This window comes from Stigmatopora argus, chromosome 9 (assembly GCF_051989625.1).
Source record: "Stigmatopora argus isolate UIUO_Sarg chromosome 9, RoL_Sarg_1.0, whole genome shotgun sequence".
Lineage (NCBI taxonomy): Eukaryota > Metazoa > Chordata > Actinopteri > Syngnathiformes > Syngnathidae > Stigmatopora > Stigmatopora argus.
The window spans coordinates 407,063-424,723 of record NC_135395.1 but is presented as its reverse complement, the minus strand read 5'-3'; the positions used below and the strand labels follow the sequence as shown (position 1 = coordinate 424,723).

Below are 17,661 nucleotides of genomic sequence, written 5' to 3'. Positions count from 1 at the left end.
TCTTCCTCCCACAACACATCATCCGATTGGCTTTACGAGATGACGTAAAATCCGTGCGTCGGCTGTACGAGATGACGTAAAATCCGTGCGTCAAAGTGAGTTTGACAATGCTTTTTTCGATCGAAAATTTGTAATTTATTTTAGTTATTGATTATAACACACACCCCCAACTATTGGAATTAATTATATAGCAAAAATCTGCGTGTTATATTCGAGTAATTACGGTACTTATTCATGTTTTTACTGAGAAACACGCACTTTGTGGAGTAGCACCACTAATTTCGTTATACGCAGCTGTTGTATAATGACAATAAAGGCTTTTGATTGATGATTTGATTTTGATTGATGTTTATGCTATTATTGCACTCAGAGACTTGGTGAACACTACTCATAGCGCTATGGGCATATTTACTGGTTGTGCTTACGTTACTTCCTTTTTGAATTTGTCTATGTGCAAACAACACCCTCCCTTTCGAAACACAGAAAGGAAACAACCATTTGGACCAGACAGGTATTGACAGCCTGATATGAGCAATGCAAGACTGCCTGGAAGGGACATGACACGACCGCCTGAGAAAATCATGCCTGCAATATACGCGTTTCATTAGTCGATCACTTCTTAAGACATTTGAGATGCCACACGTTTGTCGTATATACATTTTAGTCCGGCTAAGGGCTAGTACTGATGTTTTTCCTGTAACTGGACTTTTACCCTGATCAAAGAAAGCAATATTATGAGCCGGGATCCTGCATTCTACTTTTTCAATATCTCTAGAACATAATATACTTGGAAGAAAAATTATTGAACATGCCAAGTTTAATTTTAAGAAGCAAATATTAACTTGCTTTCCATTGGCCACATTTGGAGTAAGGATGCTTTAGAGTTTAGACATTAAATTTCAACAATTGCGCCTAGTAAGATGATGGATGTTGTCTTGTGACATTACCTCCTAGATTACATTAGATTAGATTTGAATAAACTTTATTCCTCTGTGTAATGGCATCCCTGAGCAACTGGTGTACCGTCTGAGGATCAATCTGGTGGCGCCTAATGAACCCAAACATAGTTTCCCCACATACCGTATTTACTTGCATATAAGCCGCTTTTGTCGGACAAAAAAATGATGATTGAATCGAGGGTCCGGCTTATATGCGCATAAAAACACGACATGCACGAAAGTGCAAGTTGACGACGATGACACAATGACGTCGCGACAAAATGACAAGACAATGTGGCCGATTACTTCAAAATAAAGAAAAGATAAACAGATAAAACGCTAAACAAAATGTATTTTGATGTCTATGAATATAATTCAAGGAAAAAATAAAGCGAACCTTGCATAAAACATGAAAAAACTCACGTTCCAGTCAATGCTCACCCGGGGCACAGCCATCTTATTGTAGTGAAACACGTTTCACTACAATAAGATGGCGATCAGACTGGCCAGACGTGAGTACACTTATTTGAGTCTTCTATTGCTCGCTCGGGGCGCCGCCATCTTGCCGTAGGTACATGCTCTGACCATAGCGTTTACCATGTCAGCACATCACAATATTTATGGCTGATCGAAGGTTTTGCGGTCAATCGTTAAAATATAAACCTTGATACCTGCGTAATGTTTATGCTATTGTTGCACCCAGAGACTTGGTGAACATTACGTATAGCGCTATGGGCATATTTACTGGTTGTGCTTACATTACTTCCTTTTTGAATTTGTCTACGTGCAAACAACACCCCCCCTTTTAAAACACAGAAAGAAAACGATTGTACATTTGTGATTATGAAATAAAGCAAAATTCCGCTTTGATTTTTTTCTTTTTATTTCTTGTTCGAAAGTGACAACTATTGCAGTAATATGAACCATCGGGAAAAAAAATATATTAGAGATATTTCGAAATTTGAAGCAATTTGGCTGCCACATTTTAACTTCTGGTAAGAAAATTGTAATTTATGTCATTAAAAAGCATCGGGTTCTCAACAAGATACTCTTTTCTTTTTTCAAATTGAATAATTTGATATTTTGCATTTACAAAGACAGGCATATTAACTTATGCTATTGACCCTAATAATATGCTTTTGATTCATACAGTATCTCAGAAATACCACGTGTGATGATTTTTCTTAAGATTTTACCTTCAAAGTAACACATTTGTACTCCCTATTAAAAATAAAAAAATATGGAGAAAATTGTGAATCAGGGGGCGGCTTATACGCAAGAAATTGTAAAATTCAACTATTTTAAGGCAATTTTAGCGGTGTGGCTTATATGCGGGTAAATACGGTATGTACCATTGGGTTCAGGTAGAGGGATTGTGAAGCCCATTCAATTGTTTAACTTCCTTCATCCTCCAGGGACGGCCTGCATAAGTTAGCCACATGAGGCCGGGTGAGAATTGTCGTGCAGTACGAGCCAGGACCTACTGCACTAGCGTAGGGTCTGACAATGGGTTCAATGATTTCATCCCATCACCTTCCTGCAGTTAGAGTACCATTTCCTAGGCAGCAGAGATCTGTGTGTCCCTCCATTTGACCCACTACCTAACCTGTCATGTTGAACAATGTTGCAGACACAATATCGTTCTTGTCTTCTCTGGGACTCTTACACATCTATGACAGGTGCTCAGTGTGAACCTGCTCTCGTCTGTAAAAAGTACAGAGTGCCAACGGCAAACTTTCCAATTCTGGTGTTTGAGTAAATTCCAGCCGAGCCCCATGGCAATGGGGAGTGAGAACAGCGCCCACTACAAGGTGAGCGCAGAAGTCAACAATAATACACCATTAGGCTTGCGATTAAGTGGGCCGTTCTTCCCAATCACACCCCTCTAGGTCTCACTGCCATTACCCATGTGAGCAATGAAGTCCCCAAACAGAACAAGGGAGTGCCCAGGAGGACTCTCCAGCAAGCCCTCCAAGGATTCCAAAAAGGGTGGGTACTCTGTGGTGTCATTTGCTGCATACGCACAAACAACAGTCAGGCCCCGTCCACCCATCTAAAGACGGAGGGATGTGAAGGGGGAATCTGCAGACATAAGAAAGTTCAGTTCAAGAAAGTACGGAGAAGGAACGTGTGCAGAACTCTCCCAGCTTGCATCATTATCAGCAAAAACTACTGATAACCACAGCGTCAGCCGCTTCCAGCTGGCTGCGGGGCCAAGTCATCATGAAGATACACCACCAATCCTCCTCCCAATATAAAGGTTCTGTCTTCCATCACTCGGGACTCTCAATGCGAAAACAGCCATTGTTTATATTCATTGACGCTCACTCAGTGCTGAGTTCATTAAACCCGACGGGTTCTTCATCACATTTCTGCCTCTGTCTCCATTATTGACCACTTGGACCATTGGGCGAACACGCGAGTGAAGAACTTACCGGGGTGAACCCTAATGTTCAGCCACAACTGCTTAGCGCCTCTAACCATGAGCAACTCCAGAGTGGAAGAGTTTCCAACCTCCCTTGAGAGGGATGGAACCAGAACCCAAGCTGTGCGTTGAGGTGAGCCCGATTACCTTGAGCCGGAACTTCTCAATCTCACACACTAGGGCAGACTCTTTCCCAACCACAGAGGTGACATCCCACATCTCAAGAGACAGTTTCTGCACCTGGGGATCGGACCGCCAAGGATCCCTCCTTTGGCTGCTGCCCAACTGTCGTCGCACCCGACCTCATTGGAACCCTCTCACAGGTGGGAAAGGGAACCCACGTAGCATCTTTGAGCTATGGCCAGTCAGGCCCCATGGGATTAGGCCCGGCCACCAGGCGCTCGCCATTATGCTCCTCCTCAAGGCCTGGCTCCAGAGTGGGGCCCCGATGATCAGTGTCCAGGCGAGGGAAAAACCCATTCAAGTTTTATTCATCAGAAGAGGTCTTCTGAGTTATCCTTTGTCTGGTCCCTCACCTCAGGCCAGTTTGCCATGGTTGACCCCACCAGGGGCACAGATCCCCAGACAAAATAGCTCCTAGGATCATTGGGACACACAACCACGATAAGGGGGGATAAAGTTGAGACAATTTCTAATTGTGCACTGTAGTGCACCTGTTGATCGTTCCATGAACACCAATACATTAAAAAGTGATTAACAATGGCCTTGGCTGATTACCCAAACAGAAAATTACCAGACAGGTGTTTTTCTTAAGCCAGGCCCAATTAAGAAAGTGTTCCGTCATTACGAACACCCCATAAAAATATAAGGGCTTAGGCCAGCATATTGGACTCACGCTGTCAAACACCGCCAACGTGCGTCGAAGCACGATTACTACATGCCCACATTGTTGAATCATGCAGTGTTTCAAAGAATATCAGCATATACATAACTACTGAGCTTTTTCAGTGCCCTGGAAAAAAAGGTAAATCGTGCAATGTTGGATCCTTGAAAAGTATATAACCCCTGGTTAAGCTATCTTGTATTTCCTGATAATGATATACATTTGTGTGATGTATATTGAACTATTTGGTAAAATAATAATGCAGAGTGCTTTCCTGTTTAGCACTGTCCGTACAGTGTAAGTGTATTTTATATTTTTCTTATGTTTCAACTTAGATATTTGAGGGGAAACAAGAGCGAGAGAATAGATCTTATATATTTATAGTACATGTAATGTATGGATGATACGATTATTGTATCATTTATTTTTCAAATTTCCAAGCAAAATAATACACACTTAACAAGGGAAATTATGGTAAGGACATTATAGATGGCAAAGTAAACAGAGAAGTTACATAAATGACACCACTGTATAAATATGACTGGTTATAATGTTATTCCTTAAAAAACAATGGATTACCTTGACAAAAATACGGTGAGGAAGGAAACGTCTGAGGTTGTATGCATTGGTTGTACAGCGGGACATGCAGATGGTGAGTTGTGGTAAAGTTTGGTATCCCGCAATCAGCGGATAATAGTTATACAGCATCTGTTGCTTTGAACCAGGAAGTATACGAAGATACACCTGTACACAAAAGAAAATTATTAAAGAAAAACAATAAAAACGAGAAAAAATATGAAAGAACAAAAAGTGAAGGAACATGGTTTGGAAGACTTCATTAGGTCAGAAGCATTCCTACAACCCTTTATTGATGGGAGAGGCTGAGTTAAAGCACATTAATTGAAAAAGGGGCAAAAGTTCAGATCTGACTGCCGTCAAATTGCTGCAAAAGGGCTAGACAGCGCAGCCGTAGCTTTCGATTGATCATATTGTTTAAAAATAACAAAAGGTGTCAACAGTGTTTCGTCACACTGGCTCCTACTAGAGGCTCGTAAGCCAAACCTTGCTTGAGCCAAACAAAAACTTGGGTCTTAAGGTGACTTGAAATTGGAATGTCAGTTATGTTTTGGCAAGTTTGCTTTTTTCCCGTCTGCAGCTGGCAGAAATTGAAACAATGTCACCTGCCTTCAACACTTTTCGGCTGGATTACTGTAATGAATTTGACTTTGGGATCAATTCAATTCAATTCAATTTATTGGCAAGAAAAAGCTCCAGACTAAGGGCCATGTAATAAGATCAGTCCTATTTCAACCTGCTCCAGTTGGTCAATAATACTACTCCTAACAGGAACACTCCAAGTACATTTGAGAGTTCATTTTAAGCTAGGTTTTGTTGTAAAAGCTTAAAATTTGCTCACTTGCTGATTCTGTGGATCCCAGTATAATGGTTTAGAGCAGGGGTCCCCAAACTTTTTCCTGTGAGGGCCAGATAACTTTTCCCTTCTCTGATGGGGGGCCGGTGTCAGTTTGTAAGAGAAAAAGTGTGATGATCGTATGGGGTGCTTAAAATAATTATTGTTTTACAGAAAGCCACACATAACCAAATAACCCTTTCCAAGTTTTTTACAGAAAAAAAGTCAGGAAACAAATAACACTATAAATGAAATAAATAATAACTAAATAACCCTCTCTTCTTGACAGATGAGACAAACAGCCTTTTCTTTGCATTGAACAAAAAAATATATGACAACTATAGCCTAGATGAGACAGTAAATGACTCAGACCATGTTGACGTTCCCATTTTTAGGAAAGCTAGGCCAAGAAGTTTTGAACCAGAGGAAGAAATTATGTGGGAACGAGCAAGAGAAAATGGATGGCATAAATAGATTTGGTATAGTGGTACCTCGACATACGAGCAGTGTTCCCTCTAAGCTGCGCGCGTGCGCAATTGCGCACTACTCTCGTCCTCGCTGCGCAGCAGCAACCATATGGCGCGCAGTAAAAAAAAAAAAAAAATCTTTTTTTTTTTTTTTTTTTTTACCCCTTTCCCCATGATGGCGCCGTTTAAGCGGCAGCAAGTGGCAGTAGCTCTGTCCACTTATGTTTTTCGTGTTTTACAGCATGTTTTACATGAAAAATGGACAGGTCGCCGAATGGACGTTCCGCCGAACGTTCATTCGGCGACCTGCCCGTCTGTCAAACGTCCGTCGGCGAAACGTCTTTAGGCGAATCATCCGAGTACCGATGATGTCGCTCACACTGGTACTCAGTGCGCTCAGGGAGGTTGACTTTCTGCTCAGACCAACGAAAAATTAGAGGGAACATTGCATACGAGTGCCCCGACATACGAGCAATTTGAGATACGAGTAAAATTTTGAGCAAATATTTATCTTGAGATACGAGACAAATTTTGATATACGACCAGACAGCGGACGCGAGAGACTGCTCGTAAGAACATCATGGGCAATGTCTCTCTCCCCGCAACTCCCTCGTGTAATGTCTATGCGAGCACTGGGCGCAGCATTGCATTTTTTCAGTGTTTTTTTCCCCCATTAGTCAGTGCAAATGGCGTATATACTACTTCTCGTTGGCAAGTGGTCGTGCGTTATCCTATTGTGAGGACATTTGTGTGCAACGTTTTGGGAATATTTTGAAGGGAATACAAAAGCAAACAATCGATAGGTTGCATGTGTAAGTCGGTACTCGGATTATTCGCCGAAAGACGTTTCGCGACGGACGTTTGACAGACAGACAGGTCGCCGAACGGAGGTTTCGCCGAAACGGGATTCGCGCGCTCGCCCCGCCCCCGGATCGTGTGTGTACAAGTTTTTCAACCTTGGCCCGCGGGCCATATACGACCCGTTAGGATTTTTAATCCGGCCCGCCGCCGGCGTTGTCCAAATTATAGTAAAAATCAATTATTCATTTCCCTTTGCCGCTCATCACTCTCAATTTATTAGACCACCGTCAATGGCAGCCCGGGAATCACTCTTGGGCGGGCATGGCAGCCCGGGAATAATCACTCTTGGTTGGGCATGGCAGCCCGGGAATAATCACTCTTGGGCGGGCATGGCAGCCCGGGAATAATCACTCTTGGGCGGGCATGGCAGCCCGGGAATAAGCACTCTTGGGCGGGCAGATGTAGCAGAACCGAGCCGTAAAATGACAGCAATCGGGTCAAATCCATCCTAAAACAGCATTTAATGATTAAATACAAATACTGGATGATATCACGATGGAGGCAAAAAAACGTCTATAGACGTCCATTCGCCAAACGGCTCAAAATGCTCTCAAATTCGGTCAAATCCAGCTGAAAACAGCGTTTAATTATTAAATACAAATACTATTATTTGTATTTAATCATTAAACTAACAAATACTAGTACGACCTGTCCGTCTGTCAAACGTCCGTCGGCGAAACGTCTTTAGGCGAATCATCCGGTCACGACATCATCATTGCTCGCGATGGGCACACCAGTATCACACCTGCCACAACAGGTGCATGTCAATGTTCCCTCTAATTTTTCATGTAAAACATGCTGTAAAACACGAAAAACATGAGTGGACAGAGCTACTGCCACTGGCTGCCACTTAAACGGCGCCATCATGGGGAAAGGGGTAAAAAAAAAAAAATAATAATTAAAAAAAAAAAAAGATTTTTTTTTTACTGTGCGCCATATGATTGCTACTGCGCAGAGAAGACGAGAGTAGTGCGCAATTGCGCACGCGCGCAGCTTAGAGGGAACATTGCTCCGAACACAAGTGTCATTCATATCAATTTTGCGGGCCGCACGAACATTAATCTTTCATATTAAGACGGGGGCCGCAAATTATCGTCCCGAGGGCCGCAAGTTTGAGACCCCTGATCTAGGATGACGTTGCAGAATTGTCAGGCTTTGGATTGAATTTAGGCCGAAAAAGGAGGAGTATGTCATATGATTGGGGATCAGTGTTGTACCTACATTCAGATTGAATACTGCTAAAGTAGGAACATTTACATAAGCAACTGAAAATACGGGACGTTACGAATGGTCATTCGATTGGCTAAACTCAAAACTGGGGTATTGTAGTGCCAGATTGGCAAGGATGGGAACAATTATGTCAATATTTGCTCGGAATTTTACTCATATCTCAAATTGCTCGTATGTTGGGCCACTCGAATGTCAAGGTATTTATGTACAGTCATATGTCTACTTACGAATGGCTCTAGGTACGAAATTTTCAGGTTACAAATTTTTTATATGCAAATGACTCGAGATACGAAAAAGATCCAAGTTACGAAATCCCACTAAAAGTAAATGCATTTCCTTATCCGTTATTTTATTTTGAAAATTTTGTTGCAAATGCATTTATTCTCACTTTAGAACACCGCTACCCTCTACTGGGCTCTCATTTCAACGGTCTCATATAATAACAATAAAAGCATTCAATTCAATTCAATTGGGTTTCTCACAACAACCACTATCCATGTTTTAAGATTCTCTCTTACATACCTGTCCACCTCGGCTAAATGTTGACCTTGATGATTGCAATTCCCCTTATTAAGCGGTAAAAAACATACAAATGCAACGCGGCACATATTTTCTCACACACACAAAGGGCACACGTAGAAGTCTAAAATGTACTACAAAGTGGACATCTTTCGGCCCTGGTAGAACGGGCTCTTGCTGCCATCTGGCAGAAAAACACGGGTATTATGTCTCCCAGTATGACGGCCGCGGAGGGAACTATTTCAGCGGCGAAGGGCACATTTTCATATGCTTTATTTATTTTAAGACATTAATAAATAATTTCCTTATAATTTTCTCTCATTTTTGTGTATTTCCTCACGTCTTTCATACAAAATTGGGACATGTTGACCAATTTAAAGGGTTTAGTTGGTGGTTGTGTGACGACCGTGGAACGAATTAGAGAATTTACATATAAAGTATACACCTCTGCTTACGAAATTTTCAACTTACGGAAAAAGTTCTGGAACCAATTAATTTCGTAAGTAGAGGTACGACTGTACTTAGTGTACTTTAAAAGTGTTGAAATGACAAATAATTGACATATTTTGTTTTACTTTTAAATCCTAAGTATGGCTGTCAAGGGATTACATACATTAATAATTTTTTTCTTCTGGCTCTCTTTGTTAAAAAGGTTCCCGACCCCATTCATTGCTAACCGTAGTAATGAAAGATCAGGTGGTTTGATGAGACCAGATTTAATGTTCCAAAGTGAGACAATGCCAGGATTTATTGAGCTCAAAAGGTAATAGACTGTTTCAGGGAAGAGCATGCATAATTTTCCCACATAAATTGGCCATCGGAGATTCCAGACCTTAACCCTGTTAAGAATCTTTCGGAAGTGGTGGCGTAGGCTCTGAAGAGTGGACTAAACAATCATCAAGAGCTCAGTGAAAACTTTGTGCAAAACTGAATGGAAATAAATCTTGTTACTTTGCGGACAAATTATTTTAGCTAGGCAGTGTATCCGACGTGTCATCCACTCACCCACTTTGCCAACATTATTGATCGGAGTAATTTATTTTGTGATGTTGAGATTTTAATTCAATTTTAGTACTCATTGATTAATCAATATAACAAGGGGGATTTTCAATAGCAAAAAAAGATATACACAAGTTAATATCAAGAAATATCTTTTTGTCTTTCTTAATCTCTTTCTGCTTACCTGTTTCAGTCCAGAAAACATGAAGGAATCAGATGGTTCAACAGTTATCTGTGCCTCCTGTACCAAATTTGTTCTGTTCTCAATGTGGAAACAAATGGGAAGGGACTCACGTACTCTTCCAAAAGTAGGGATATCTACATCAAAATAAAGACAACACATAACATAAAAAAGTCAACAGCAATCGATCAGTACATTAAACTGAAATATTTCCACAAGCAATTTGTATGGGGGAGAGGTAGCGCTGCACAGAATATAAAGGGACAGTCTGATATGGTTAATGCATATGACTGTTGACACTATTGCTACAGTGCCTTGCCAAAGTATTCGGCCCCCTTGAACTTTTCAATCATTTGCCCAATTTCAGACTTCCAAAATAAAGATATAAAATTAAGTATTTTTGTCCCGAATAAAGACCAAGTGGGAATCGTGAGGAGGAACAAAATGTATTGGATATTTTAAACATTTTTAATACAATAAAAACTGAAAAGTGGGGCATGCAATATTATATAAACATACATATAAACCGCCTCATGGTGTAGAGGTTCAAATCTAATCTAATCAGACATAGGCTTTGTCATCATCATTGACTCGTCAAAAGCCTAATTGTCATCATACCCAGCTGCAATTACGAAATTGGTGCTGCTACTCCACAAAGTGCGCTTTCCCGGCAAAAGGCCAAAATAAGTAATACAAAAATATAAGAATCACATCCTGTTAAGGTAAATACTAAAAATCGCCTAAATTGCCTAATCTAAGATATTATTACTATCCACGGAGATCCCGGTGGTTCATTTGAGACCCGTTGGCAATATGCCGTGATGGATACATCGCATCTCCCCCCGAGCGCAACCAAATCCCGGCGACTCCAGAAAAAAAGTTTGCCTCACAGATGCCAGCAAACAACGGATCACTTACCTCCTCACTGTCTCCTCACTTACCTTCAGTCAGCCAGCAGGAGGCAGATCTCCGCCCAACGTCCTTCATGTTAACTGACCCCGAAGTTATTACACAGAAGGGATTGTGTGTCGTGCTACTACTGCAAGTTCAGAGTCCTGATGGTTGTGGGAAAAAAAACTGTCCTTAAGCCTATTTGTCCGTGCTTTGTGAGACCTGTAGCGTCTGCCAGAGGGCAGCAGCTGGAACAGGTTGTGACCAGGGTGGTATGGGTCCCCGACAATGTTCGGCTCTGCTGAGGTAGCGAGGGCTGGCAATGTCATCCAGTGAGGGCAGAGAGCAGCCGATGATCTTCTGGGCAGTGTTGATCACTCTCTGCATGCCCTTTTTGTCTGCTGCCATGCTTCCAGCATACCACACTGTGATGCAGTATGCCAGGATGCTCTCCACAGTGGTTCTATAGAAGGTTACCAGAAACTTGGTGTCCAAGTTGTTCCTCCTGAGTCCCCTGAGGAAATGGAGTCGTTTCTGGGCCTTCTTCACCACTGCCGTGGTGTTGGTAGACCAGGAGAGCTTATCCGTGACGTGGACCCCCAGGAATTTGAAGGACTGGACCCTGTCTGCGCATACTCCATTTATGAGGAGTGGGGCCAGATCTGTGCTGCGTTAGCGAAAGTCCAGGATTATTTCTTTAATTTCCGTGGTGTTCAGTGTGAGATTGTTCACCAAGCACCACAAAGACAGTTTGTTGACCTCATCTCTGTAGGCCGACTCATCCCCTCCTGAGATGAGTCCGACCACAGTGGTGTCATCGGCAAATTTGATGATGGAGTTAGACTGGTGGGTCGGTGTACAGTCGTATGTGTACAGGGAGTACAGAAGAGGACTCAGTACACAGCTTTGAGGTGAGCCAGTGCTCAGTGTAATGGAGGAAGAGAGGTGGAGACCAAGTCTAACAGTTTTTGGTCGGTTGATTAAGAAGTTCTTTATCCAGCAGGATATGGAAGAGCATAGTCCAAGGTGGGAGAGTTTGTCAGCCAGAATGTCCGGTATTATAGTGTTGAAGGCTGAGCTATAGTCAATGAAGAGCATCCTCACGTAGTTCCCATGGTGCTCCAGGTGGCTCAATGCTGTGTGTAGAGCTACGGCGATGGCGTCCTCAGTGAACCTATTTGTTCTATAAGCAAACTGGTGAGGATCAACTGAGGGAGGGACTGTATCCCTGATATGGCGGGCGACCAACTTTTCAAAGCACTTTACAATAGGATAACGCACAACCACTTGCCAAATTGTTCGGGTGCCTCTTTTCAATAAAATGAGAAAACTCTTCCCACTTCGCTAACTTGTTTGATTTCCTTTGTAGCAAGGCAGTCCTCGTTTCCACCTCCTCCTCGCTAGTGAGCTCCCAACGCTCCGCCCATTGTTTGAAGGTATCTTTACACGAGGGAGTTGTGGCGAGAAAGAATGCCCATGCTGTTTTCATAAGCAGCCTCTCGCCACCTGGCTGCATGCTCGTATATATCAAAACTTGTCTCGTATCTCAAGATAAACATTTGCTCAGAAATTTACTCGTATCTCAAATTGCTCGTATGTCATGGTATTATTGTATTAAGATGTGATAGACAGTTTTTCCATGATTTTAATGAGAAAAAATAAAATTCTTTTTCTCTTGAATATATTGTTATATATAGTTATAGTATATAGATGTACTGTCATTATTTTGTGCATGAAAATTGAATTTGGTGTTCAAAAATTATTTTTTCAAACTTGAGTCTTGAAAAAGGGGGGGTCGTCCTATATTAGGGCCACATTCATATACAGACGCTCCCCTACTTACGAACATTCGACTTACGAACAACGGTACATACGAACATGTCTGCAAATTGCGTTTATGTCGAAAAATTTTCGTAAGTTCGATTTTGTATTGCGCGCCTTTTTCCGAGTAGTGCTTCTTTCCGTCTCTAATACCGACGCCTGGCGCTGTGAGCTCAGCTCACCCAGCATCCACCTTCCTCTGCCCAGTTCGTTGCAGTGCGTAAGTTGCGTAAGTGCGTGACATATCTCCAGTGCGCAAATAACCTTTTTCATTTTTTATCATGAAATATCTCGTGCAGCCATTATTCAATATGGTTGGTGAAAAGCGAAATGCTTCTAGTGAGGAAGGTGCAAGGAAGAGGCAAGCCATTTCATTTGAAACGAGTGGCAATAATAACGAAGCTTGATGCGCGTGAGAGTGGTGAGCATTGCACGGGCATACAACTTGAATCGTTCGACCGTCAGTACCATTTATAAACAGAAAGATCGAGCAGCAGGACCCAAATATTTGAAGTTGCACAAAGGTTGCAAATCAATTGAATGATGCCATACAGTGCTACCGCATCATTTATGATGAAAAAAAGACGAAAACTGTGCAATCATCGTTAGATTGCTTCTTTTGGCCAGTTTCTAATACATAAATCTCTCTCTCTCTCTCGCTCTCTGTCTCTCTCTATACAGTACTGTACATATTCTCTCCATTTTATTAAATGTTTTTTTCAGTACAAACCAATGCGTGTTACTTATACAATCCTTAAACATACAAATGCACTTATATAAACCTTCAATATACTTATATAGGCCTTAAACATAAATTATAATACAAAATATAGCACTGAATCAACTTACAAACAAATTCAACTTATGAACAATCGCTCGGAACCTAACTCATTCGTAAGTAGGGGAGCGTCTGTACCGTATTTTGACGACTATACGGCGCATCGTATTTTTAGCCGCAGTGTCAGTAACGAGTGCTATATCTGTATTTTACACACAAAGGACGCACCGTTTTTATAGACGCAGCCAGGCATGGCAAAACATACACCAGCTTAAACATACACGCTACACCCACACGCTAAAAACACGTTTTTAAAAAGGCAACGGAAGCAAAACTGAGTTCGGTTGTACTTTATTTAGCCATTTTACAATGAACTCACGTGATTATCACCCACAAATCCATCAAAGTCCTCATTTTCTGTGTCCGAATTGAACAATTGTCCAAATTAGTCATCGAAAACGCTGAGTTTTATACGTTCGTCCAGGCCGCCACAATCAATTCGCAAATAGTAGCTAGCTAGCGTAACTATTCCAACGCTCCCTTCCATGCTTCGTAAAGCTGTGTTGATGTCGATTTCCAGGCTACAATCCATTCGCAAATAGTAGCTAGCTAGTAGCTAGCGTAACTATTCCAACGCTCCCTTATATGCTTTGTAAAGCTGTGTTGATGTCGATTTCCAGGCCACAATCCATTCGCAAATAGTAGCTAGCTAGTAGCTAGCGTCCATGCTTCGTAAAGCTGTGTTGATGCCGATCGCCAGGCCACAATCCATTCGCAAATAGTAGCTAGCTAGTAGCTAGCGTCCATGCTTCGTAAAGCTGTGTTGATGCCGATCGCCAGGCCACAATCCATTGGGTGTATTGACAAAAGAACTACATATCCCAGCAGTCACTGCGCTGTACTTTTTCAACGGGGAAAATAGTAGAGTCGGGGGCTGCTTGCCGTAGTTGTGAGAGCTGTAGAGGATGGTGTACCCTATCGACTGATTTATTTTATTTTATCGTGATAACAGTTTTAGTATTGGTCCATATATTAAGTGCACTGGATTATAAGGTGCCCTGTCTATTTTGGAGAAAATTAAAGACTTTTATGTGTGCCTTATAGTCGTGAAAATACGGTACATTTATTTCTGAGCGTGACCGGACGATTCACCGTAAGATGTTTCGCCAAACGGACGTTTCGCCGAAACGGGATTCGAGCGCTCGCCCCGCCCCCGGATCGTGTGTGTACATGTTTTTCAACCTTGGCCCGCGGGCCATATACGGCCAGTTACAGATAACATTCATTTCGGCCCGTTACAGATAACATTCATTTAGGAATAACAAGGGCATGTACTGCCCCCCGCTGGACATATTTCTAAATACAAGTGCGTACTACAATGTGCTGCCAATTTATTTATATTTGTTATTTCATCCTTGCGTTTAAAGTAGTAGCCATTTGGACACGCAATGTAATTTATCAAAGCTGGGGATTGATGTCTGACACAGAAAAAACAACACTAGAAGACTAATGTGAAATTCTAAGTGCCTTGGACAGACTAGAGGGCTTAGAGAACAATACCTGAAAATGCCATGGAACACACTTTTACTTCTAGTTTAATTAAAAAAAAAAACCTGTTGGAGTAATCATTATTATAAATGTGTTTGCAATGAATATAAAGCCTTATAATATACATACTTACTATATTAATCAATATATTTGCTTATTAGGAATAGTAATGCTCATCCTAAATATGTAACTATATTAAACAATATATATATATGTGTTGATCGCTTTCAACGAAGAAAAACGCTTACGCCAAGGTCGCTCTCCAGGACAGCTGGGTCCAGCGAGAGATACAAGTTCGCAAAGACATAAAACAATACACTGAGTCCTTGCTCCGAGGACTGATTACTGGAAGATACGCCTCAACCCTTTCCCCAGATGCAAGTTCGCAATGAAGATCTGTGAAGGACGCTTAAATTGTTGTTGGGTCAGCGGATGGCTATCAAGCATATTGTTTTAATTTGTGACGCTAGTTTGACGCTAGGTTTGCTTGATTATAGAATTGTTTTGTTTCTTGCTTACGCAATTGGATCGAGTCGATAACCTTGTAATTGTTTTGGTTTGAGGCCTTAAATGGGCAGGACATAATGCCACTCGTTAGAATAATCTTGTGGGGCGAGCGGCCGGATGTATTCTCTTCTTGCAAGAATTAAATGTGATGTGACTACAGATGCCTTTTTTATTGAAAGCTCAATTGGAAAAACCTAAGGATAAACGTACAATTGGATGAACCTAACATTTGGTCCTTCGAGCCTGTGGTCAAGATACCGAAGCAGAATCCAGGTCGCTCCCGTTCGATATCTGGAAAGACCGTGCACGGCGCTTAAATACCCTTTTCCGGGCTGGATAACTCGAAGGAGCGCCTGGGTTCTCGACGGTTTCGACGACTAACCCTCTGAAAGAGACATCTGGGGTCATATCTGGTAAGTCCACGTGAATGTCTGCGTTTGTTGACGGGTTCCAAATGCGCGAAGGGGCATTGCACGTGAGGTCCATTTTTTTAAATGAGACTCGCGTCCAGGGGACTGCGACACGCGTCCAGGGGACTGCGTTAAAAACCCTGGGTATACTAGTCGCTGCCAGGTAAAGAGACAGAGCTGGAGTCTATAAAACTAGGGGCAGTTCGGGGTGTCCTGTGCCGTGGTCCGGAAAGGTACAAATATAACTCTGACAGTATATCAAGCTAGGGTATACATTTGTGTTGCGTGTGTTACGTGTTGCGTGTGTTACGTGTTGCGTGTGTTACGTATGTCCTTCCGCGGAAAAGAAATTTGCTAACTGATAACTGAGTGCACGCGAGCTCCAATCCATTATTTTAGGAAATATATATTCAAAATGATTTGCTGAGAACCTTAATTCAAAGATTAATCTCAACATTTTCTATGCTGGTGTAAATTTTCTGGAGTAGGATTTATTGATTTACAATTTCATTACAATAGTACTTACTGTTACTACTACTTTATTTTCTCTATTTCTTCTGTCATGTACTGTTCTGCGTGATCTCCAAATGGCTACTACTTTAAACGCAAGGATAAAATAAAAAATATAAAAAAATTGGCAGCACATTGTACGTACTTGTATTTAGAAATATGTCCAGCGGGGGGCAGTACATGCCCTTGTTATTCCTAAATGAATGTTATCTGTAACGGGCCGTATATGGAGGTTGAAAAACATGTACACACACGATCCGGGGGCGGGGCGAGCGCGCGAATCCCATTTCGGCGAAACGTCCGTTCGGCGAACTGTCCGTCGGCGAAACGTCTTTTGGCGAATCGTCCGAGTACCATTTCTGAGACCTCAATTTAGCACATACGCAAAGTGTTTTTCAGTTCCATCATTGAATCAGTTTCTCCCCTGACCTACTTTATTGCAAACCAGCTTTAGTCAAAACCTGCTCAAATGCATGATTCTAAATACGAAAATAAAAATATCTTAAAAGATGCATTGCACTCAACATGGAAATGACATACCAGAGCCCTCTGTCCCACGTTCACTCCTCGTCTGAGTGCAATTCCATAGAGTTTGAAGATGGACTCAAAATGCACTTCATTTTAATTTTGTATTGTCGTTTAATGCTCTTTTGAAAGTACAATAATTGTGTCATTTGATGTGCAGGGCAAAATAAATGTTATTGCAAGCATAAACACTTTTTCTTTTATATTCTCAAAAATTATTTTGACACCATTTACATTTGGGACATCTTGAGTAATGATTGGGACTAAGTAAACTCACCAGCATAGATGTGAATTGGGAGAGGCTCCAAAAAGGCTTGTGGCAGAGTGACTGTTGTGCTGATAAGAGGACGATCTGGGCTGGAAGAATGTCTTCAAAATAATTGCAATGAATATTTAAGAACTTAAAACGTTTTATCACTTGAATTCAAACATCAACATTATGGGTACGATTTGGTGCTCGGACGATTCGCTGAAAGACGTTTGGCCGACGGACGTTTGGCCGACGGACAGTTCACGGAACGGATGTTTCGCCGAAGCGCTCACCCCGCCCCCGGATCGTGTGTGTACATGTTTTTCAACCTCGGCCCGCGGGCCATATATGGCCCGTTACAGATAACATTCATTTATGAATAACAAGGGCATTTATTCACGGCCAAACACACGCAGAACAGTACGTGACAGAAGAAAAAAAGGAGTTATAACAGTAAGTACTGAAATGAAATTGTAAATCCAGGAATCCTACTCCAGAAAATGTACACCAGCATAGAAAACATTGAGATTAATCTTTGAATTAAGG

The 17,661-nt window shown here is 41.8% G+C and overlaps 1 protein-coding gene across 3 annotated transcripts in view; it reads right to left on the bottom strand.

Annotated features, from left to right (window-relative positions):
• Window positions 1–17,661, bottom strand: part of trappc11 (trafficking protein particle complex subunit 11) — a 148,691-nt gene that overhangs the window by 2,805 nt on the left and 128,225 nt on the right. Inside the window, exons 27-29 of one of the 3 annotated variants that reach the window (XM_077608649.1) lie at window positions 17,143–17,234; window positions 9,879–10,012; window positions 4,787–4,951 (exon numbers count right to left, since the gene is read on the bottom strand). In XM_077608649.1, the coding sequence (XP_077464775.1) occupies window positions 4,787–4,951; window positions 9,879–10,012; window positions 17,143–17,234 (391 nt within the window). Of the gene's footprint in view, window positions 1–4,786; window positions 4,952–9,878; window positions 10,013–17,142; window positions 17,235–17,661 lie in introns of those variants that run through there. The other 2 variants (XM_077608650.1, XM_077608651.1) reach the window with 2 other exon arrangements.